Here is a 23,830-nt window from a genome sequence, read left to right as displayed (position 1 = left end):
GCCACCCAAATTTCAAGTTGATTGGACCTTCCTCTGATTTTTTACAAATTTTTTTCAAAAAATAAATTTTTGCCCATAACTCACAATGTGGAGCCCTTGGGGCAAAAAAGCTGGGGTGGGTGGTAGCCACCCATGGGTGTCCTCCACCCCAAAAATCCCAAGGCAATTGGTGGCTCCTAGTATTATTGGTGAATTTCTGAAGAAAATTTTTTTTCCATTGGCTAGAATGGGGGTTTGGGGCTGCCCCAGACCCACCTCTGTGGGGTGGCAGCACCCCCAAAGTGGGTCCCGGGCCATGGCAAAAATGCCCTCAGTCCCTCCCAGCAATCCCCGTAGAGATAGGAGTGATGGTTCTGTTGTTTTTCTGAGGTATTCTGAGTGTAGATTCTATGATAGCTTATGAGATTTCCAATGAGACACCATGAATCCACTCTCATTTGCTATCACAGAATCCACACTCACTCAGAACACCTCAGAAAAACAACAGAACCATCACTCCTATCTCTACGGGGATTGCTGGGAGGGACTGAGGGCATTTTTGCCATGGCCCCGGACCCACTGTGGCGGTGCTGCCACCCCACAGAGGCGGGTCTGGGGCAGCCCCGAACCCCCATTCTAGCCAATGGAAAAAAAAATTTTCTTCAGAAATTCACCAATAATACTAGGAGCAACCCAACAATTGCCACCCCATCTTTTTGGCCCCTCTCTCTGGGCGCCCTAACACGTAACACCTAGTCAGTCCATCTTAATGCCTACCTACTACCACCACTCCTATCCAAGCAAGTAAGAGGAGGACACTCAGAGAGACAACACCCACTCTCTGATCTAACAAAAAGGCCACTGCTGTGCTGCCTGCCAGCACAGCAGCAGCAGCGGAGCAGCACACTAAGCACAAGAGCAGCACACACAGAGAAGAAGCAGGAGGCGGAGCAGCAGAGCAGCAGACCTGCCGCTCTGCATGATGGGTGACGTGATGCCCAAAGAAACCACCGCCTCACTCAGTGCCTGCCACTGACTAGGCCCGACAGACAGAAGCCAGCCAACCTGCTCTGCTCTGCTCTGATGCTCCGCATGGATGATGCACACACACCCTACATCTGCATCCCAATGACCAGACCAGACCAGACCAAGTGCGCAGAGTCAGCACAGGCCAGCAGCCACCAGCCCAGCAACAACAACAGCTACTACTGCTACCACCACAACCAGTGTTGCCGCTACAATAACATTCCCAGTCCAGTCACGCGCGCCACAGCCTGAGCCTAGCACACAGCCAACAGCTGCTGCCAGCCAGTGCCTGGCAAGCCCAGCCAACATGAGGAGGAGAGAGCTAAGTAGACGGTGCACGCACATCACCAACCCATCACGACGGCGCAACTGCAAGGGGAGAGGGCACAATTACAGGCAGGAGGAGGAGGAGGAGGCAAGGCAATCCTAGCACAGATTTGAAAGTTTAAAATCCACCAGGACATCTTCTAGAATCTAGACTTCTGTTTTTTCTACCACCAGCTGTAGTGTCTAGTTAGTCAGTGTGCTGTGCAGCTGAGCTGCGTGTGAGGAAGGATGATTGTAGCTAGTTCTTTAGTTTCAGCAGACTGAGCATTGAGCATGGGCAGTGGCCTTGGGAAGCAACACAATTACACGACACTCACCTGCTGCTGCTGGTTCTAGAAGTTGCCTCTTCTCGTCTTTTCACCTCTTCGTGTGTGTGTGTGTGTGTGTGTGTGTGTGTGTGTGTGCAGTGAGTGCATGCCTTTTGCCTTGCTGGAAAGAAATGCTTCTCTGGTCCACCACCACATATCTGCTCAAGGACACAGAGGCCCAAGGCAGAGGTGGTGGCACCAGTGTGAGTGCATGTGTGCTGGTGGTGATTGCCACCACAGGTGTTTTGTGTGTGTATGTGTGCGCTGCTAGCTAGGAGGGGGGAGGGAGGCAGGGAGGGAGGCGGGGAGGAAAGGGGAGGGGGAGAGGGATGTAGAGGGGATTGAAGGGGGGAGGGTCCGGCTCAGAGTTGGTCAGCCACATATTTGTGCACACACGTGCTCATGTGTGTGCTTCGGTGGGAGAGACCAGACTCTCATCATCTGCCAGACCGGGGTTGGGGGCAGGTGAGGCGGTGGTGGGCTGGAAGGGAGGGAGGATGGAAGGTGGTGAAGAGGAAGGGGAGAGGATGAGAGGGGAAGGATGGAGGGAGGCATGGGGGGGAGGGAGTTGGGGGGAGGAAAAAAAACATGTAGACTGACACACACTACACACAGAAAGCATCCACACACAGAGACAGTGCTAGGCATCCATTCACACAGACAGACAGACAGACACACAACAGGAAGAGACAGACTGAGCCTGCACCACACAAACACACACACACAGACCCAATTCCCCCCCTGCACAGTTATCAATCAATATGTTGTGTTGGCAGCCAGTTCATTGCTATTCTGATGGTTTTGGGTTTTTTGCCATCAGCCAACATCAACAGTGCCCACAATCAAGATGAACATAAGATGATAATAATTCATTCGTTTCATTTGAAAAAATCACCCAGTCATTTTCTCCATGTAAACCAAGCCCCCCACACATGATTTCTGGCAACATTTTCAATAAAATCAATTCATTTGGCATTCATCATTTTGTTCTCCCTCTGTCACCTTTTTTTCTTTCTTTTGCATAATTTTGAGGCTTGATTTTGACATGGGGTTTTTAAAGAAAAAATTATTTACATGTTTATTTACATACAGTATTTACATATCTACACTGCATTTTAGAACGTATACCCGCCGCTGCCGCTAAGTCTAGTACTCCGTGGGCTGTGCTACTTTGGGGGTGTGTGCCGTGCCCACGCCAGGTCCCCAAATGCTGACAGGTGGATAGATAAAGGGCCTGTGCTGGTCAGCATTGGGTTTCTTTTTAGGTGGGCGTGGGCATTGTAAACATCTGGCCAGTCGCAGCACTACAACTACTACTACAACTGCATCTCTGTGTGGGCACACTACACTCTGTGACTGGCTGGCACGGCTCAGCATCTGTCACGTCAGCTCAGCTAGAGGTGGAAGGGGGGAGGGGAGGGATAAGCACAGAGGTCGAGCCAGGCAGGTGACCAACCATGGGGCAACCCACGGTAATCACTCGCCCGTCTCAAACTGCAGCTTGGGGTAGCCCAACAGGGGGAGGTTCACCTTAAGGAAGACCAGCTGCTCCACCAGACCAGGGTCCAAGCGGGAGCGAGAGGGTGTCACCACGTCCCCGGCACGTGAAAACACCCGCTCGCTCTGGACACTGGTTGGGGGGCAGGAGAGGAGGCGCACAGCCACCACGGCCAGGTCCGGCCAGACTTGGCGGCGGCTCGCCCAGAACTGTGCGCAGTCCACGCCGTCTCCCTCCACAGGCTCCTCCAAGTACTGCGCAACGCATTGCTCAGCACTGGAGGGGGGCCTGGCAGGTCGAGCCTCCCGCATACCAGGCATGGCGCCATAGCAGAACCGCTGAAACCACTGGGCGGATCTCGAGTCGGTAGCAAATGGCTGCTGCGATGGCGCCGCCTGGGATGCCGCGCTGCTGGACTGGGAAGAGGGAGGGGAAGGGGAAGCTGACGCCGGCTGGCCGCCCATGCTGCTGCTGGGTGCGGGTTGGGCCGCGAGGGCTGCCCCCGCACCACTACCAACACCCTGGTCTCTGCGGGCCCTAGCGGCCTCCTCCTCCCTAACCTTCTCGACCAGGATGCCCTTCCACCTGGGCAAGTCGTCGGCACTCACGGCATTGCCCTTGAGGGCTGGGTGACAGAGACAAGCGAGGACATACTCCTCCCTGTCTCCCAGCACATCAACGAGCCGCTTGTCAACCCCAGACCTCAGCCTCCCAGCCAGAGCACGACCCTCTGGCGTGGTCAGAGAGATATGGAGTCCACCCATCAGCTTCTCGAGACCAACAGCTGTGGGCAGCGCCTGGCTCAAGGGAGTGGTGTCGCCCCACAAGCCCTTCGTGGCAAGCTGGAAGGGCTCGAGTGCCGACACCGCCTCGGACATCTGCTTCCACTCTGCGTTCGAGAAGTCGCAGACATCCAAGGACTCATCCCTCGCCAGGGCGACAAGGGCTCTCTCCTGCTCCAACAGGCGCTGGAACAGGAGGAAGGTGGAGTTCCACCGCGTCTCCACATCCGTAGGGATGAGATGGCGAGGAAGGCCAAGGTCATCCTGCTTCTGGCGAAGCAGTCTCCTGGACTTCTCGCTGCGGTGGAAGTGGGCGGCCAGCTTGCGGGACTTATCCACAAGCGTGGCCGTGGCAGCAACAGCAGCTGGGATGGGGCGGGCCCCCTTCTCCTGGGACGCCTTCAGCTCCTTAAGGCCAAGGGCGTCCCTGACGGTCAGATGGAGCGTGTGTGCCATACACCGTATGTTCACACAGTCCATGACTGTCTCGACAGCGGCGGTAACGTTGGCTCCATTGTCGGGGACAATGAAGCCGCGGGAGAGGTGTGGACACCCGCCAATCCACTCCTCTATCTGGCGGTCGAGTACGGCTGCCACCTCCTCCGCGGTGTGCCTCGTGTCCATCGTCTCCACGTGCAGGACGGCCCACCTGTGCCGTAGTGCAGCGGGAGCCGCACCGGACCCGGAAGCATCGCCCGCGGAGGTCCCCTCACTCTCCGGTCCCCACCAGTGGGCAGTGAGGGCCAGGAAAGAAGCGTGCATCCCACTGACACTGGTCCAGAGGTCAGTCGTGAAATGCACGCTTGTCCCGGCCGGAGCTGCACGCAGCTCGGCCGACACGAGCTCCCTGCACCGGCGGTACAGGGAGGGGACCACGTTCCGGCTGAACGTCGTCCTTGAGGGGATGACGTATTCGGGAGCCAGGTATTGGAGAATCCGGCGGAAGCCGTTGTTCTCGACCACCTGAAACGGCTGGTCATCGGTGGAAATCATCTCCCCTATGAGGCGGGTGAGGTGATGATGGTCCACGCGAACAATACGCTGGCTGCCCGAGGACTGCGTCCACCGCTGGACGGGCAGTGTAGCCTGCCTGCTGGCTGGCACACTGCCGCTGCCTGCCCTAGTGGCAGATGCACAAGGCGCACTAGCGCTGCCAGCCTGTCCCCTGAGACCTGGGTGGTGACGCTCTAGGTGTCTCCACATAGGCGTCGTACCCAGGTGCGCAGGGTCCCTTCCACGGCTGACAAGCATCCTGCAGTGGACACAGCGGGCGTGGAATGGGTCATCTTGAGGGACCTCAAAATGCACCCATGCACCACTGCCCTTGGCCTCCTGAGCCCTGGGCGCCGTCCTAGGCCGTTTCTCGCAGGGTGGCTGCAGTCCTGGGGGGGGGGCGGCCGCCGCTGCCTGCCCACTGCTGCCACCCAACCCGCCCCTTCCGCCCTCCACAGCGGAGGAAGGGCCCGGCTCAACTGGCATCGGAGAGGCAGGCCTCTCCTCCACCACCTCGCCAGACCGCTCCCCACCAGAGTGTCGGGCTTCACGAGGGGGGGCCCCACTGAGCGGTGAAAGGATAGGGGGAAGGGGCCCCAGAGGGAGGGAGAACCTGGCTGCATCGCTGCCAGCCGCACGGTCCTCACCACCCTCTACCTGCTCTTCCAACTCCACAGTCTCCTCCACCTCAACAACTGGCGGTAGCTCAGCAGCACCTGGTGCCGCCGTCGAGGAGGGACCCGCCACAGCCCTAACGGTGCCTCTGCCTCTGCCGCGATTGGCGGCAGCAGGCGTGGGGAACTGAATCCTGCGCACCAAAGATGGGGCCGGAGCAAAGAATTCTCCAATGGAGAGAACTGGGGTGTCCTCAGGCTCCCCGCGTCCTCTCCCTCCCCGTGCCGCAGGCGCACCTCGCACCTGGCCTCTCCCACCTCTGCCTGCCAGCCTTGAGCGAGCCCTGCCCGCCACACGGCGCTCAGACATGCTGCTAGGTCAGAAGGAGGGAGACTTTAGGAGGAAGGCCAGAGACAGGGTCAAAAAAATAATTTGGAGGGGCTTAGGGGCCAAAAAAAAGGCAGCTGATTTGGAGACGGCGGGGGGGGGAGTTTGTTTTTAAAAAAGGAAGCCAATTGGGGGGGGGAAGGAAGACTTTTTGATGGGGGGGGAAGCCAATTGAAGTGAGGGGGAGGGTGTCCTTTTAGAATTTGGGACTCGGGAGTCAACCAAGCCAATTGGGGAGATGGGTCTGGGAGGTTTTTTTTAAAAAATAGGGGGTTAAAGGGTGGACCCCTGGTGTGGGTGGCACGGGCAGTTGGGTGGAGTAGTTGTGGTGTGGGTGGCAAGTTTTTAAGTTTTTTGGAGGGGAGAGTGGATGGGGGGAGGGCACAGCACCTACCGGGGGTGGGGGAGGGACGCAGTCAACGCTTGGGAACCTGCAGATCAAAGGAGGAAAGCCTTATTTAGTGAACTGGAACACAAAGTGTGGGTTCTGGGGGGTGGTTCTCAAGTAATGCTCCTGTGGGGGGAGCATCAAACTCAATGCAGCCTATTTAGTGACTCTAAATTGCACACAACCAAAACCAGAACCCAGTCACACCTAAACAGAGGTTGAACCCACCCACTCTGTGACTCTGCCCGCCCAATGCCATGGCAAGCAAGCAGCAGCAAACACTTGATGGCAGCATCATGGATTGAACATCATCATCATATGTGTGTATTGGCCCAGCATGTAGTGGCAGCATCAGAACCCAGGACCCCACTCAGACTGCCCCAGAGGCAAGGAAGCACTCTGGCATGGCATTGGCCCAGCATGTAGTGGCAGCATCCGATCCCCTGACCCCACTCAGACTGCCCCAGAGGCAAGGAAGCACTCTGGCATGGCATTGGCCCAGCATGTAGTGGCAGCATCCGATCCCCTGACCCCACTCAGACTGCCCCAGAGGCAAGGAAACACTCTGGCATGGCATTGGCCCAGCATGTAGTGGCAGCATCCGATCCCCTGACCCCACTCAGACTGCCCCAGAGGCAAGGAAACACTCTGGAAGAAGGCACCTGTTCAAAAACCACCTGCAAGACGCATGCAATGCAACGCAACACACAGCAGCAGCAATTTCTTTATTGGGCATGAAGACACAAGTTGCAACGGTACATCTCCTCTCCCTCCTCCCCACACCCAAATGCATTTCAAGATAGGGGTGTCCCTATTTAAAACCGCCAGCTAGGGAGAGAAAGGGGGCAACAAAAGGTGCACAATTGCACACGCACTAACCCCTCTTCTTCCGGTCCTTCTCCTGCCGCTCACTCCTGGTCACGGATGCGCCACCAACAGCCAACCCCCTGGGCTGGGACACAACAGGGCGGCCGCACGAGGCACAGGCAACCGGGGTAGTTCAACGATGGAGGGGCAGAAGTGAGGAGACCACACTATTTATGTGTTGTTGCTCAACTCACCCCCAAGCAGAGACAAATGAAATAAAACAACTTTCAAAAGAAAAATAACCGATGGCGGGGACCTCCAGGTGAGGTCGGAGGTAGGATACTGTGTGGCTGCAGCTGTGGGAGGAAGAAGAAGTGAAGGGATGAGGAGAGAGAAAGAGAGAGAGAGAGGAAGAAGAGAGGAGGAGCTGTAATGTAGCAGCAGGGAGGGGGATTCGGGTGTGGGAGGAGGACAGCAGCAGCAGCGGTGACGGTCCCAAGAGGGGGAGAGACCAACAGAGGGTGTTTGGGGGGGTGGAGTGTGTTTCAGGGGGTCTGGGGTATGTAGCGGGGAGTCGGGGGGCAAGAGGGGGGGAGACCAGAGGGTGTTTGGGAGGTGGAGTGTGTTTCAGGGGGTCTGGGGTATGTAGCGGGGAGTCGGGGGGCAAGAGGGGGAGAGACCAGAGGGTGTTTGGGGGGTGGAGTGTGTTTCAGGGGGTCTGGGGTATGTAGCGGGGAGTCAGGGGGGCAAGAGGGGGAGAGACCAACAGAGGGTGTTTGGGGGGTGGAGTGTGTTTCAGGGGGTCTGGGGTATGTTGCGGGGAGTCAGGGGGCAAGAGGGGGAGAGACCAACAGAGGGTGTTTGGGGGGTGGAGTGTGTTTCAGGGGGTCTGGGGTATGTAGCGGGGAGTCGGGGGGCAAGAGGGGGAGAGACCAGAGGGCAGGGTGTGTTTTGGGGGGATTAGTATGCGTCAAGGGGGATGAATCTGGGTGGGAGGGGGCAGGCAGGGCAGGAGTGGAGGAGGAGGAGGTGGCAGTGGGGGGAGTGGGTTTCTGGAGGGGAGGGAGGGGGGAAGCTGGGAGCAGAGGGCCACACAGAGAGGGGAACAATCAATGAATCAATCAAAGCAAACCAAACAATATGAAAAAAAGTCCAAAAAAAAAAAAAAACACCTGGGAACAATGGGCAGAAAGTCGGGGGGGGGGGGGAGAGGAACCAACAACAACCAGCAGGGAGGAATGGGACACACACACAGCAAAACCAGAACCAAAAGAAGCTAATTGATTTCACACAAAAAAACCAAAGTAACTAAGACAGGACTCAACAGGCAGCAGCAGCAGCACCAGGGAGGATGGGGAACAACACTCAGTCTGGGTGGGAGGGGGCAGGCAGGGCAGGAGTGGAGGAGGAGGAGGTGGCAGTGGGGGGAGTGGGTTTCTGGAGGGGAGGGAGGGGGGAAGCTAGGAGCAGGACCACACAGGGGAACAATCAAATTTGAATCAGAACAATCTATACACAAAGTAAAAAAAAGGAAACCAAAGGGCAGCCAGAAAGTCTCAGGGCGGGGGGGGGGGGTAACAACTACCAGGGGGAGGGACTGGGGGAGTGGGTGGGACACACACAGGGAGCAAAACCAAAACCAGAACCTAATTCCACAAAGAAATCCAAAGAATGCAAGGCTCAACAGGCAGCAGCACAGGAGGGAAACAATCTTATCTGGGTGGGAGGGAGGGAGGGAGGGAGGGGGGGAGGGGGGGAAGCTAGGAGCAGGGCCAGAGGGGAACAAATTAACAATCAAAATCAGAACACAAGGAATCAAATTGCAGCAATAATATAAACTAAATCCTCAGAAACACAACTCAGACAGGCAGCCAGCAATAACAATAGCAGAAGTTATTAATTAAAAACCAAAATCAGCAAATATATAAATTTACACAGAAGCAATAATTGAATGAAACTCAAAAAGTGGAACAAAAGGCAGGCAAGGCACAAAAACAGGAAAGCAATGCAGAAGATGGGGGGGGGGGAGGAGGGAAAGCCAAAACTTTGGGAGAAGGGTTGAGAGAGAAAGGGTGAAGAGAACAGAAAACACAACAGGAAAAGTTGGAAAAAGTTGAGGGGAAAGTATTAAAGAGGTTTGGACAGAGACAGACAGAGGGCAGATGGACAAGGTGGCACACAACAACACACAGAGAGAGCAGAGAGACAGACACACACTAATGTGACACACAGTCAGCAGGGACTCACAGCAGACACCAGCAGCAAAAGAGCAAGCAAGGTCTCAGAGATGATCCCACAACTGCAGCCAAGAGAAGTTTCCAGAGAAGAGGCTTGGGTTTATATAGGTTTGAAATTCCCTCCTTCGGGAGCCCCCACCTTTGCACTCCCCCCACGGCCAACAGGGTGCCAGCTCTCAACAGTGCAACAGCCAAGCAGCCTACCAGACCAAAGGACTCATTCTGGCCAATCAAAGGATCAATAGCGCAGCCAATACAATGCCTGAAAATAGCATCACAAAATGGATGCTAGGAGCAAAAGTTTCAGGAATGAGCCACAAAATGGAGGACACACTTCAAACTTTAAAGGGACACTCCACTGACTCCAGAGACTCAATCGAACTCCCGAACCGACTCGGATTCGGTCCGGATCGGTCCCAGAAGGGCCCGATTCGGTCCGGGATCGAACCGCCGGATCCGGACCGAACCGCACATCACTACTATGACCATAGGACTCTGTTTCTTGAGCACCAGCCCCATGTAAAGGGAGTCTCCGGTCTCCCCTGGGAGTCATGCTTTCAGTTCAGGTACAATCACCTGGCCTGGCTGATGCTCCTTGAACAATCAGCACACCACAGGAACTTTGAGATGTGATCTTCTCAGTTCCAGTTCAGACAGATAGTTAACTGTTGGAGATGGAGTTCCAGTGCATTGACCTTTTGCACCAACTATCCTAATGACCATTAGGGGCATTGGGAGTAGAGGTTGTTAGTGAGGGTCTCCTTACCTTTCCCTGAGTGCCTCTGCTGTATGACCCCTGCTTTGATACCTCAGGTACATCCAGTGGTGAGTCAGTCCTCTTCCTTTCCTCCTAGAGAGAATATGGAAACATCTCTTTCTCTCCCTACTTATTCATTATGTAGCCTTTATATAGGATTAGGTCTTTCCTATCTCAGTGTATTTCACCAATAAATCAAGTTAGTTCAGACTCTAGAGTGATCTCCGTGCATATTCTTTACATAGCTGTGCAACAACTACACTCCACACTCTGTAACTAGAGTAGTAGCTTCCTTGGCACTTTGCTAAATAATCACAAACCTCAACATTAACCACATCAGGAGCTAATAGTAAGAGCAATTATTCCAGACATAGTACATGAGTACCAGGGAAACCAGGAACATAGGCAATTGCCTTATACTGAGTCAGACTGTTGGTCCACCTAGCCCAGGGTTGTCTACACTGACTGTCAGTGGCTTCTGCAAGATTTCAGGCAGGGGTCTTTCCCAGCCCTACTTGGAGGTGCTAGGGACTGAACCTGCATGCAGAAAATCAGATGCTCTATCAAAGAGCTGCAGTTCATCAAAAGCTGCCCATTTGTTGCAGCTTTCTATAGCTAATGCAGCAGTTAAGCATGTTGCTGTTGAAACTCTGTCTCCCCTACTTTTCTATGTCAGTTCAGAAGTTGTGCAAAAATTAAAATAAAATAAACCAAACATGTGCATGTGTGCGTGCGCGCGCACGCACACCAGCTGGCTGGCTGCAGCTATCTAATCAGGTACAACTGGCCAGAGTCCCTTGCCTGATTTTTCTCCTGGGCCACCAGCCATATTTCAGTGGCTGAATATGCTGTGCTGTGTCAGGCTGTAGGCACAGAGCTAGTCAGATGGGCCACTTTTGGCCTCTCAGCAAGTTGGTAACCCATTTTTCGCCTGTCATCTTGAAACTGTACGTTATATAGCTTGGGTGGGAGGGTGGGGAGATGGGCCACTTTGGGGCCACTTTTGGCACAGATGGGCCACTTTTGGCCTCCACTGTTTGACCATTATTAGCACAACGTTAGCATATCACATGCTCTTGATGTCCAATTTGCATCCCTGTCCATGCTGAATCCAGGGCAGCTGCCATTATCTTAGCCACACTGCATTCTTATTAAAGTATTTTCTTCCTCTGTGTAGTTTTGCGGCTGCTGAGAAGCCCAGGAGACTTGTCAACTTCCCTCTTGCTCCTTCCTAAAGCACCCCTCACTGCAAGTTACCTTCCCCAAAGCTGTTCTCCCAACTGTGTCAGTTGCTTAGCAACCACCACCATCATCCCTCCTTCCTTCATCCTTCCTGCAATAGAATGTTGAGGAGCGGAGGGGTGTATGTGTGTGTGTGTGTGTGTGTGTGTGTGTGTGTGTGTGTGTGTGTTTGGCTGGTAGATCAGTCCTCTCCTTTTTGAAATGAAGATGCCCAGCACTTGAAGTGGGGAAGAAGTGTTTCTCCCTGACTCCCCACACGCCCCAAGGATCATCTGCTGAAACCACCTCGCCTGTCAAATGCAGCCCGCAGCACACATGTGTAATAATCCAAGGGTAATAACACCCACCCGCCCCCCTCACAGAAGCGCAGCTAGCACCACGCATGTGTTGATCCGTGCTGCGGCGGCAGCAGCAGCAACTCGGTGTACATCATCTCCACTTTGACCTCCGACTTAATCTGCAGTGAGGCAGAAGCTTCCCTGTTTTCGCTCGCTTTCTCTCCCTTGCGTCCCCCCCACCCCACCCCATCCCTCCCCCACCCCGTCTCTGTGATGGACTGCATGGGGTGCTTCATCCCTTGTCTGTTTCAGTAGTGTGTACGTGTGCATTCTGTCCCCCCCACCACACACACACACACACACACTCCATTTCCTTCTCCTTATGTTATTCCTCTGAATTTGGAAGCTGCTGCCTGAACCTATGCTTTGATTTTTTTCCCCCCCCCCTTAAAAAGAAAATAATAAAATTGTGTCTGCAAGGGGCTTTGGGGTTTTTTTTTGTTTTGGTTTTTTTGTGTGGTGGTGGTACAGATCTGATTTCTTAACCTCCCTTCCCCCACTACACCGAATATTAATTCGGCATCTGGGAGGGAGCAATGTATCATCCCACCGGCGGGACCTGGTAACAGGCGTGGGGGGGCACCACCATCACTGTCGCCACTACAACTCACTAAATAAAGAAGGGGACGGATCCGTCTGCAACCAAGAAGAAAAGGGGGCGGGAAAGTGTGTAGGGTGAAAAAAAGGCAAAGGAAAGGAAAGAGAGATGAGTCCTCCAAATCCTCCAAGCCAAGGGAATCTCTCACTCCTGGATGCAGCATCTTCTCTCAAAATGATGGTGCGGGCGCTACTGCTCCTCTCTCTCATCCAGGGGTAAGCTCTGCTTCTGTTTGCTAGGGAGGGTTGGGGTAGGCTTCTTCGGTGTGTGTGTGGGGGGGGGGGGGTGGAGTGGGGAGGGGGGAGAAGGTGCCTGCCGGTTACAAACGCACAAGGCTGGAAGATGCTGGAGGGTTGCAGAGCAACCTCGGCAGCCTCTATTGCCTTTGAGTACGGGGGGTTGGGGGCGGGGGGGGGGGAGAGATGATCTAACATAATGTTATCCCTAATAATCATCATCCATCGTGTTCCTTATTGCTGTACTGGAAGGAAGGGGGCAGCTGCGTGGTCAATAGCGTGGTCGGTGGGATCTGGGGTGGGGGAGAACAGGGAGCGGTGCCATAATTCCACCCAAGGCTTTCCTCTGCAGTTTCTCGGCTGCTTCCATGCAAAAGCCAAGCATGGCACTCAAGCCTCGTTTGGAGGACAGAATGTGCTGCTTGAGGCAGCCATGGCGGTCTGCCTGCGGTCGGCTTCCCCCTATTTTTTATTTTTAGCGCCCTGTATTTGCATTTCTGCTGGGCCAAAGGCACCTAAAGAACCCAGAATCCCCAAGGGAAAAGAGATGCCTTCCCTGGCCGGATCCCCGTCCCCGGATCGGGAGTGATGGCATGCGATGAATGCACAGCATCCCGTGGAGGAGGCACCGGCATCTCCCCTCGCTCGGATGACAGCGTCTCTTAGGCAAATGTTTACACTGACGTTGTAATGGGTGTATCGCTTTCACATAGGCATCGTCAAATATTACACGCTACATGCAAGTTCTGTGCTCGCTCTCGCTCTCTCTGGTATTATATATGTATGTGTGTGTATATATAGCCTCAGGGCAGATAAGCAAATAGAAATTGCCGAGAAAGGAAAGATAAAGTAGGGAGGGGGGTGGAACTGGAAGCAAAGCGATTGTTACTGCAGTGCCAAGCACCGTGCTGCTGAACTAGGCATTTCCTTGTAGAAATGTGTGGACTGTGCATTTAGCAGGTCTGGAGTCCAAAAGTAGCAGACCATTGCCAAATAACCAGCTATTCATGTCCCGACAGTCTTTCCCTGAGTGAAACCAGCTTGATTTCTATTGATGCATAATGGCAGGAGGTACCTCCTCCCCTTTGTTATAATATTTGGCAACAGTTAAGCAGATGTGATGCTTAGACATTTGTTTGCTTGCTTCCCTTCCCTTTCACCTGCCATATTGAAGAAGAGCCACTATGGCTTTGGAATGTTTAGTTTTTCTTAGCTAGGGAAAAGGGGAAATGGAACACAATTTCCCATCATATTCATATATTTATTCTTTGTGCTGTAGCACACAAGTGTACATGTGCTTTTCAATTTTTACTTTTATTTAGCTCATATCCTCGTCATCTGAAAGAGCAGAGAATCTGAAATGGGAACATTGTTTTACTACTAAATCCAGCAAAGTAATGGAGAGGGAACTTCTGTCTTTATAAAACTCCTTGCTTAAAAACTCCTTGCTTACATTCTGTTTGTTCTCCTAAAAAATAAAACATTTCATGCTACATTTCCAGCAGGAGGTTTGGTAAGGTAAAGGTAAAGTGTGCTGTCAAGTCAGTGTCAACTCCTGGTGACCGCAATACCTGGGCCTTAAAGAAACATGTGGGCCAGCTTTGGGATGGCTCTGTTTTGACTTTATTATGCTTTGCTATGCTATTGCTATCTCTTCTCCCCCCCCCTTTCCGTTGGAAAGCAAGACTTTTTTTGTGCTCAAGAGTTCCAACTTAAAAAGAAACATGTGCAAATGAAAAGAATGTGTGTGATGGCTTGTTTCTGCAGCTATTTCAAATCTGCTCCATTAGTCTTGCACATAAATCTTCTGCAACTGGCTCTATCGGTGAGCCCTAGGCCTCATGTTGTAACCACCATCCATTTAGTTCAGGGTGAAACTTGCTGAAGCCTCTCTTGTTGCAGCCATTCATTTCCATTCATTTCCAATTGCACATTTATATACTTTGGAATTCATGTCTGAGTATGGTTTTAAAAAGCATTCTGCATATTGTGGGTTGTATTTGAAAATGATCCTTCCGGCTCTTGTCTCCTCTATATTGACCATCTCATATTATGGTCAGCAAGGGGGCAATAGACAATGAGACATCCTAAAACCTTACAGTATTTCAACAAACCAGTGTTTTTAATTTTTTTAAAAAAATAGCATGCTATTTTATTTAAACAAACAAAGAAATGGGATGAGCATAGCATTTAACAGTATTTTATATTCAGGATTTATTTTAAAGACCCATTTATTTAAATGTAAGAGATTTCAGTGTGTGCTTGGCTGGATCATTCTCATTATTTACAACTATAGGATGCTATTCAAAGAAAACATTTCAAAGCCCCATTGATTTTATACACATGCTAGACATCCATTAATAAGAAGTAGGTGGTCATCTTAACCATGTCAATACCCAACATGCTTATACATGTAGGAAACCTAGCTCTTTATAGGTCCACCATCAGATGGGGATGGGGCCTTAGGGATACAAGATCTGCGCTGCATGCAGAAGGTCCCAGGTTTAATCCATGGCACCTCCAGGTCACACAGGCTTTACTGCTAGTTTGAAGTTGCCCCCCCCCCCATGACACAAAAAGTGGATTTTTAAAAAACTTGGATATAGATCAGGCTACACTTTAATGCACAATGAAAAACCTGAATTGTGTGTAAAGTGCTCTCCAATAGCTCGCAGGGTCATCAAGGGAAATCTGACTAATATGTGAATGCATATCCTTCATTCCAGAGAAGATGTGAGCTAAAAGCCCTGTGTGAAAAATGCCCAGGTTCTACCAAAGAAAACCACATGGCTCTGTGGTCGCCAGGAGTCAACACCAACTCGACTGCACAATTTACCTTTAGGGCTGGGAAATACTTCTGTTTGAAACTTTGGAGAAGCTGCTGTTGTCAATGTAGACAGTATTGAGCTAGATGGGCCACTGGTCTGATTTGGTATAAGGCATTGCTATGTTGTTCCTATTTGTTTAATGTGCTTGTTTCCGAAGTACTGATTCCCCTTAAGAAACCATGTCTTTTACCCATATGCCCCTACCAAATGTACATAAGAACATAAGAACAGCCCTGCTGGATCAGGCCCAAGCCCCATCTAGTCTAGCATCCTGTTTCACACAGTGGTCCACCAGTTACTGCTGGAAGCACACAGGCAGGAGTTGAGGGCATGCCCTCCCTCCTGCTGGTACTCCCCTGCAACGGGTACTCAGAGGCATCCTGCCTGTGAGGCTGGAGGTGGCCTATAGCCCTCCAACTAGTAGCCGTTGATAGACTTCTCCTCCATGAAGTTATCCAAACCCTTCTTAAAGCCATCCAGGTTGTTGGCTGTCACCACATCTTGTGGCAGAGAATTCCACAAGTGGATTATGTGTTGTGTGAAAAAGTACTTCCGTTGGTTGGTCCTAGATTTCCCGGCAATCAATTTCATGGGAATTTCATGTACATTTAGGTTCTTCTTTGAGTTGAGATTTCTCAGCCAGAAAAGCGTTCTTTCCAGTTCTTAACTCTCTGCTGAGGGAGCCATTTGATTTCATCCATCTTTCTACTACTGCTAGGCCCAAAAAGCCCCTAAGATTTATAGTGCAGACCTATTATTATTATTATTATTAATAATAATAATAATAATTCAGTTTCTATACTGCCCTTCCAAAAATGGCTCAGGGCAGTTTAAAAGAGAAATAACAAACAAATAAGATGGCTCCCTGTCCCCAAAGGGCTCACATTCTAAAATGAAACATAAGACACACACCAGCAACAGTCACTGGAAGTACTGTGTGGGGGGTGAATAGGGCTTTTACCATCCCTTTACTACCTCACCAGCACACAAGACATGCCCTCATGTAGCCCCACTATATGATGTCGAGAGAAGAACACTGCTGCTGACACAATACAACTGAAGACTGATGCTTCATTGGCACTGGAATCACTGGTGGCTTCTTGCACTGGTCTGAGTCTTGCAATTGTAAAGTGAAGGTAAAGTGTGCTGTCAAATCAATTTTGACTCCTGGCACCCACAGAGCCCTGTGGTTTTCTTTGGTAGAATACAGGAGGGGTTCACCATTGCCTCCTCCCATGCAGTATGAGATGATGCCTTTCAGCATCTTCCTATATCGCTGCTGCCCAATATAGTACCAGCGGGGATTCGAACCAGCAACCTTCTGCTTGTTAGTCAAGCATTTCCCCGCTGTGCTACTTAGCCCACATCAATGTAGCAGCCCATAGGATAGGGACTCAGTGGTCTCTGTGACTTCATTGGACTAACAATGGATTACATCCTAAGCACCATGGAACTGAAACCCATGGAGTTTAACAGAACTCACTTCATAAAGGGCTTTCTGCAAATACAACTTTCTTTAGTGCTGAAAATGTGTGGTCAGTACTCTGTTTTTGCAGGAGATAAATGCGTTTAATGAAAGTAATGTAATTATTTCGCAGTTATTTGTAGGGGGTGGGGAAGATACAAACCTTCTTTAAGTCTGTGTTTCACTTGTCTTGATATTACATTTTTGGACTGTTCAAAATCTAATATTTTGCTCCTGGAAAAATAATATTTGCACTCACTTTATTTAGCATTTATGTTGTGATGGTGAGTGAACTGTGGTTACAGAAGTGTCATGGGCACTACGTACATAGTGCATGTTGCTTCACAAATGAGTGACGTATTTCTGCCCTGATAGCTTTACAATTCTGTGTACCTTTAAAAAAATATTTTCTAGTTAGTATTTGAAGGCTGAGAACTCTCGCTGTGCCACTCAAGTGCAAGAGCACATAACAAATCCTTTCCATAATTTTAAAAGGTGGCACACACTAGCAAAGGTATCTCTCCCCTCAAAGCAATGTCCCTCCCATTTTCTAACTTTATCTTTTTAGTTTTTCTTCTCCAAAGCATTTTTCAAAAGCTGTCCAGGTCCCCTCTCCTGTGCTACAGCACACTCATATCACCCTGAAAGCTGAAACACACGGATGAGGAGAGAGAGTTGTCTAATTTTACTTCCTTGGACTTCCTTGTGGTAGCAAGTATGAATTGTACCCTTGGCCCTGCTTTTCATGTGAATGGGAGACTACATGGGAGCACTGTAAGATATTCCCCTTAGGGGACGGGGCTGCTCTGGAAGAGCACTGGCATGCTTGCATGTAGAAAGTTAGTTCCCTCTCTGGAATCTCCAGATAGGGCTGAGAGAGACTCCTGCCTGTAACATTGGCAAAGCCACCACTGGTCTGTGTAGACAATACTGACCTAGATGGACCAATGGCCTGACTCGGTTTTAGGCAGTTTCCTATGTTCCTAGGAACTTAATACCAGTATAGGATTATAAGATACTAAAGGGAGGATCATGTTGAGGAAAAGTGAAGCTGCGGTTCAGTTTGAGGGTATGTATGGGCAACCCAACAGGTCTGATCAGAATGTGAAGTCCACATATTACTATTGTTATGTGGAAGCTACTTTCAGTTGCTCAGTCAGGAACCATGTCAAGGCTTCATAAAAGTATTTTGTGGGGCCTCAGTTTGCCCACCATTACTTGTAATTGTCAGTGGCCCCACCTCTTTCCTAAGTACCTGGGACTTTGGAGAGGTGGGTTAGTATTTCTCTTCACACTGGGTTCTGGAGTCATAAAGAACCCATTTCACTGCTTCTGAATGGCACGAGAGTTTGGCTAGAAGTGCAAGACTGGCCACTCTCTTCCCACAAACTTTGCATGTACCACAGAATTTGGGAGAGGGGCAGCTTCTTAGCATACAATGAGAACACTCTTCCATCTCCGTTATATGTGATGTGCAGATAACATGAAAGGTGTGCGATATCTCACTTTGTGCTGGTCTGCTCAGGACAGGTGCTTGCCAGAAAGAGATATGTAGTCACTGCTGGTCACTTGGAGCCCCCTCCCAAGCCACACTGGTATGTGTTGTACAGGAACCATGATAAACTGGCAGTTGATATACTTACATACCAAGCCAATGTTATCAGCCTCCCTCGTCCATTTACCCACTGTTTAATGTCTGTACATGGAGATTTACAAAGTCTGGCTATGATTGTAACCAATAATATAGCAATATAGATTAATGTAAATATATACAACTGAAATCCTGTAATCAGGATTTCAACAAGATTCTGAATGTGAACATGTGGAATTAACCAGTCTTGCCTCGGAACTCGCCTTTTAAAAGATGCCTAATCATCTGTTGCTTAAAAATAGTCATCTGGCTTTGCAGAAAGAGCTTGACATGTTGATGACACCTGGGTGAAGGAGTAGAAGCCAACTATGACACTTGCTGCTGCATTGCTATAGCTCAAATAGGCTGTAGCTTAGTGGTATTTCTGGCAAAAAAGGAACACAGGCAGCAGGGTTGCCTCAAAGAGACACAGAATCATAGCATTTTGCAGTTGGAACGGGACCTTGCAGGTCCTATTCAGTGCTTGAAACTCCTACAGCATCCTTGACAGATGATGATCTCTCCTAGTGGTTTCATGTTGATGTTAAACAACATTGGAGACAATATGGGGCCCTTAGGGACACCATACAAAAGTTCAGATTTTGAAGGACAGTCTCCAAGAGACACCATCTGGAACCTGCCAGAGAGGTAGGAGCAGAACCACTGCAAAGCAGTGCCTCCCGCTCCCAAGCCCCTCAGTCGCTCCAGAAGGATACTATGGTTGATAGTATCAAAATCCTCTGAGAGGCCCAAAAGGACCAACAGAGTCACACTTCCTCTGTCAATTTCCAATTGGAGATCATCCATCAGATCATCCATCAGTCTCCACCCCATAGCCCACCTGAAAGCCAGTCTGAAATGGGTCTAGATAATCAGTTTCCTCAAAGACTGTCTGGAGCTGGGAAGTTCCAGTTGTATCAAAAGGTTGGCACATGTTCAACATGTTGTCCACTTAAACACTTACCCCTTTCACATGTACTGTTGTCAAGCAAGCCATGTCTCCCCTATCCTGTATTAGTGCATTTGATTTTTCTTGTCCAAATGCAGGACTTGGCATTTGTCTCTGTTGAACTCTCATCTTGTTGGTTTTGGCCCATTAATTGAACCTGTTCAAATCAAAAGATGAAAAGATTGTGCCATTGAGTTAGTGTTGACTCCTGGCGACCACAGAGCCATGTGGTTTTCTTGGTAGAATACTGGAGTGGTTTACTATTGCCTGCTCCTGCATAGTATGAGATGATGCCTTTCAGCACCTTCCTATATCGCTGCTGCCTAATATAGGAGTTTCCCATTTTCTGGGAAACATACCAACAGGGATTCAAACCAACAGCCTTCTGCTCTCTAGGCAGGTTGCTTCCCTGCTGTGCCATTAGGTGGCTGTCCAGATCAAACGGAATCCTAATTCTGTCTTTTGCAAATGTGACAATGTGATAAGCACCCTTCTACTCCATCCTCCAAGTCATTGAATAAATTGTATAACAGATTCAGGATAAAGCAACTTTGTATGTATGTGTAAATCTAATGAATGAAAGAATGGTTTTAATCCACTCTAAATTACAGCAGTGAAAGGTATGTATGTATTTTGTATGTATTTTTACATTTATATCCCGCTCTTCCTCCAAGGAGCCCAGAGCGGTGTACTACATACTTGAGTTTCTCTTTCACAACAACCCTGTGAAGTAGGTTAGGCTGAGAGAGAAGTGACTGGCCCAGAGTCACCCAGCTAGTTTTATGGCTGAATGGGGATTTGAACTCGGGTCTCCCCGGTCCTAATCCAGCACTCTAACCACTACACCACGCTGGCTCTCAGATGCTCAGATGATTTTGTAGTGAGTCTATGGGCTAGATCAATACGGGCTAGATTGCAGCACTGGCAGGTATGATGGGGCTTGAAAGTAAGCTTCAGTCTTACATACATGGCATATGTAATATGAATGGAGGCCTATCTGCATGCATTCATATGGATGTATGCCCTGCTCCCAGAATCTGTGAGTGGAAAGGAGATGGATGCCCATGGCATACTTACATGACTGTATAAGCATAAGCCTTAATTCATGCTAAATGTTCTCCATACCTTGTGCAGGTGCACAGGGTGGAGGGGTGAGGCTATGGTTGGCTCCACACAAGCTGTTTAATCAGAACTTGCCATCCTCCATTCACTCACTTTTTACAGAGAGGTTAGATCATGTTACTCCCTGTCCTTTGCATTTGCATATTTTCTGCTTTGTTCTACCATTTACCATACCCAATTTAGGAAATTCATGGAATTAGTTCACCAGCCTTCTATCTGCAGACTAGCAAAGTGCTGGTTTGTTTGCACTTCCTCTTACAAATAAGGCCAACTCTATGTTTTTTTAAGGTGCTACCCCAGCTAGAGCAATGCATGTGGAAAGGGGAGCAGCTTTACCCTGTGACACTGGGCTACAGAGAGGTTTGAAGTGCTTTTCACTGCCTCACCTTGTGATTGAGAAGGATTTATCCCTTCCATTTCTCCCAGTCCAAGAGAAGCATGCAGGAATCTCTCTCTCTCTCTCTCTCTCCCCTGTATGGAGAGAAGTCCCCCTTACCCTCTCCCATGCAAGAAGAAGAAGGAAATTTGCTATATCCGATGGGGCTGGAATCAGCTGTGGTGGCGCAGTGGGGAAGCAGCTTGCCTAGAGTGCAAGAGGCTGTTAGTTCAAATCCCCACCAGTGTGCTTCAGACTGTGCCTAGTAAATACATTTGTTTGTAGTCATATTGGGCAGCAGCGATATAGGGAGGTGCTGAAAGGCATCGTCTCATACTGCATGGGAGGAGGCACTGATAAACCCCTCCTGTATTGTACCAAGAAAATCACATGGAAGTTGATCACTAGAAGTCAACACAAGACATCATCTCATACTGCGTGGGAGGTGGCACTGGTAAATCACTCCTGTATTCTACCAAGAAAATCACATGGAATGTGATCACTAGGAGTTGATCTCATACTGCACGGGAGGTGGCACTGGTAAACCACTCCTGTATTCTGAATGTGATCACTAGTAGTCAACACTGACTTGGCAACACAATCTTTCCTTTCTTTATGGGGCTGGAACAGCTTCATGGCTGACTGTAAGGGAGCACCACTTACAAGACTTGGTCCAATAAAGCAAAAATGCACTAATTAAGATCCAAACATCAGGAAGTGGTCTCTTCCTTTCATTTTCTTTTCAAAGGCAGACATTTCCCCTTTGTCCTCTGGACAGGTGTTGCAGATGTTAGTGATGGAAATAGTTCTCTGTCTACTGCCATGTGGAACCACTGCATTGCTGTGCAGAAGTGAGACACCATGTCTCACTTCTGCATCCTAAAGGTAAAGAGTGCTGTCAAGTCAATTTTGACTCCTGGCACCCACAGAGCCCTGTGGTTTTCTTTGGTAGAATACAGGAGGGGTTGACCATTGCCTCCTGCCGTGCAGTATGAGATGATGCCTTTCAGCATCTTCCTATATCACTGGGAAACATACTAGCGGGGTTTTGAACCAGTAACCTCTAGCTTGCCAATCAAGTCATTTCCCCGCTGTGTTGTTAGGTGGCTGCCACATGAACAACATGTATGTTGGAGCTCCAGTCTTTCATGGTTTTAAATTCAGAACTGTTCAATGAAGGTGAAATTAATAGCAAGTAGGATCTGAGAAGATTGTGTTACTCCAAAGTCTGTTTCTTATACGTGTTATTTATAATCACTCTTTAAAGTGATGCCTGTTGGAGGGAGTACATGTTCTTTGTTTGGGTGATGAATTAAACTGTCCTGTTTTGGTTTGCCTGCTAGCTTCTCCGATGCTCATTCTTCTCCATATGCTCAGAAATAGCAGTTATTTGAGATATTTTAAAATACTGCTGCTTTTGAATCATGGCAGAAAGATCTAAGCCAATTTCCCCCATATAGTGCACACACCCCAGGTTAGACAGGGCAACAATTTGAAACCAAAAGCATCAAATGAACTCTAAAACAATAAAGCATCCAAAGACATACTGTACCAAATCTCAAAAATATTAAAATACCACTCATGATGCACTGGCTTGGGATCACAGTATTCAAATGCCTCCCTTCCTCTGATCTTGTTCATAGGCTGTGGAAGTGGCCTCAGAGGTGCTGGTGAGGGGGTTAACTGTCACCCTTTCCCTCTACCAGCTGTCAAGGAGAGGAGTAAGACTGCCCCTCACTGGGAGACTCTAGGTCCAAATCACTCCCATCTTTCCAGACCTCCTCATCCCTGGCCATCCAAGCCTTAAATAAAGCCCTGCAATCAGGGCAATCCCAACCATCCCCTCCCCACTCTGCCCTCTCCAGTGTAACTGCCTGCATCCTCCCTCCTTCAGCTGTTGAGGCCCTGCCTTCTCCTCTTTGCCACCAGGAGGCAACCTATTGGCCCACCCATGGTCTGTGGGTTCCTGAATGTCCTAGCTCTCCCTGGCAACTGTGTAGGGTCCTTGTTGACTTTGTCTGTACCCAGTGGCTATATTGCCTCCGTCTTCTTGGTCCCCTGATTGGGTGAGTATTTGGGCCCATCCACGGCCAGTGGGATAGCCCGACACCACCAATCTCCAAAAACACGATTTAACATTTTTAATTTATTACATCTGCCTACTCAAATCCTTGTACAAACACAACCTTTAAACATTTACAGGTCATGTATCCTCTTCATCCTCTAGTGCCTAGTGTGTTGGTTTGAATGTACAAAACTCAGGTTTGAACAAGAGTTGGTTGTCTAATTTTTGCCCTCTAACATTTTTGAGGTGGAAAATGTGCTTTTGAGGGGTGCAAACAAACTCACAGAAACCTTCCTTCCAATGCCTTTTGCATCTGTTTACAGCCATTTCTCCCTGAGCTGCTGCTGATGCTCCAATATCTTTTTGAATCTTTAACTCTTTTCTTGTGATCCCAGCCAATAAGAGACCGCAAAATGAACATGATAATGTCATGAAACCATGGACCTAATCTGAATGTGGTGCAGTGAGTGAGGGCAAATGAAGCTGCTTTGAATAATGGGCCCGCCTCTAGGCCCTATTCACACATGAGGTTCAACATATGTAGAATCTGTGTACAGTGGTTCACATACTGCATGGTGTTCTGTGGGCATTTTAGAATCTGCATTCCAAATGCAAATTGCGCTAGAGTGCACGTGCACAAATGCTACTGGTAGGCAAGAGAGTTGAAATTTTATTTCCACTGGCCATGCAATTGTGCATGAGCCTCATGCAATTTTAGCCTATGAACAAGTGCAACTTAGGTTTGGAAGCCACAGTAGTGCCAGTAGAGCACCAAATGCCTGCTGAACACTGTACAGTATCTACAAATCTGTATGTGCATACAGTTATGCAGGCATTAGGTTCAACTCACATGGTAATAACTTTGCTGTCTCTGTTC

General features: G+C 49.6%; 1 protein-coding gene across 2 annotated transcripts in view; it reads left to right on the top strand.

Moving 5' to 3' along the window:
- The first annotated feature begins 12,021 nt into the window (after positions 1–12,021).
- Positions 12,022–23,830, top strand: part of GABRG2 (gamma-aminobutyric acid type A receptor subunit gamma2) — a 135,674-nt gene continuing 123,865 nt past the window's right edge. The window contains exon 1 of one of the 2 annotated variants that reach the window (XM_053297921.1): positions 12,022–12,497. In XM_053297921.1, the coding sequence (XP_053153896.1) occupies positions 12,391–12,497 (107 nt within the window). In that variant the 5' untranslated portion in view covers positions 12,022–12,390. The remainder of the gene's footprint in view (positions 12,498–23,830) is intronic. The other variant, XM_053297920.1, reaches the window with a different exon arrangement.

The sequence above is a fragment of the Hemicordylus capensis genome, chromosome 2, assembly GCF_027244095.1.
Source record: "Hemicordylus capensis ecotype Gifberg chromosome 2, rHemCap1.1.pri, whole genome shotgun sequence".
Lineage (NCBI taxonomy): Eukaryota > Metazoa > Chordata > Lepidosauria > Squamata > Cordylidae > Hemicordylus > Hemicordylus capensis.
Note: the sequence above shows the minus strand (reverse complement) of the source record. Positions and strands in the feature narration are given on the sequence as shown.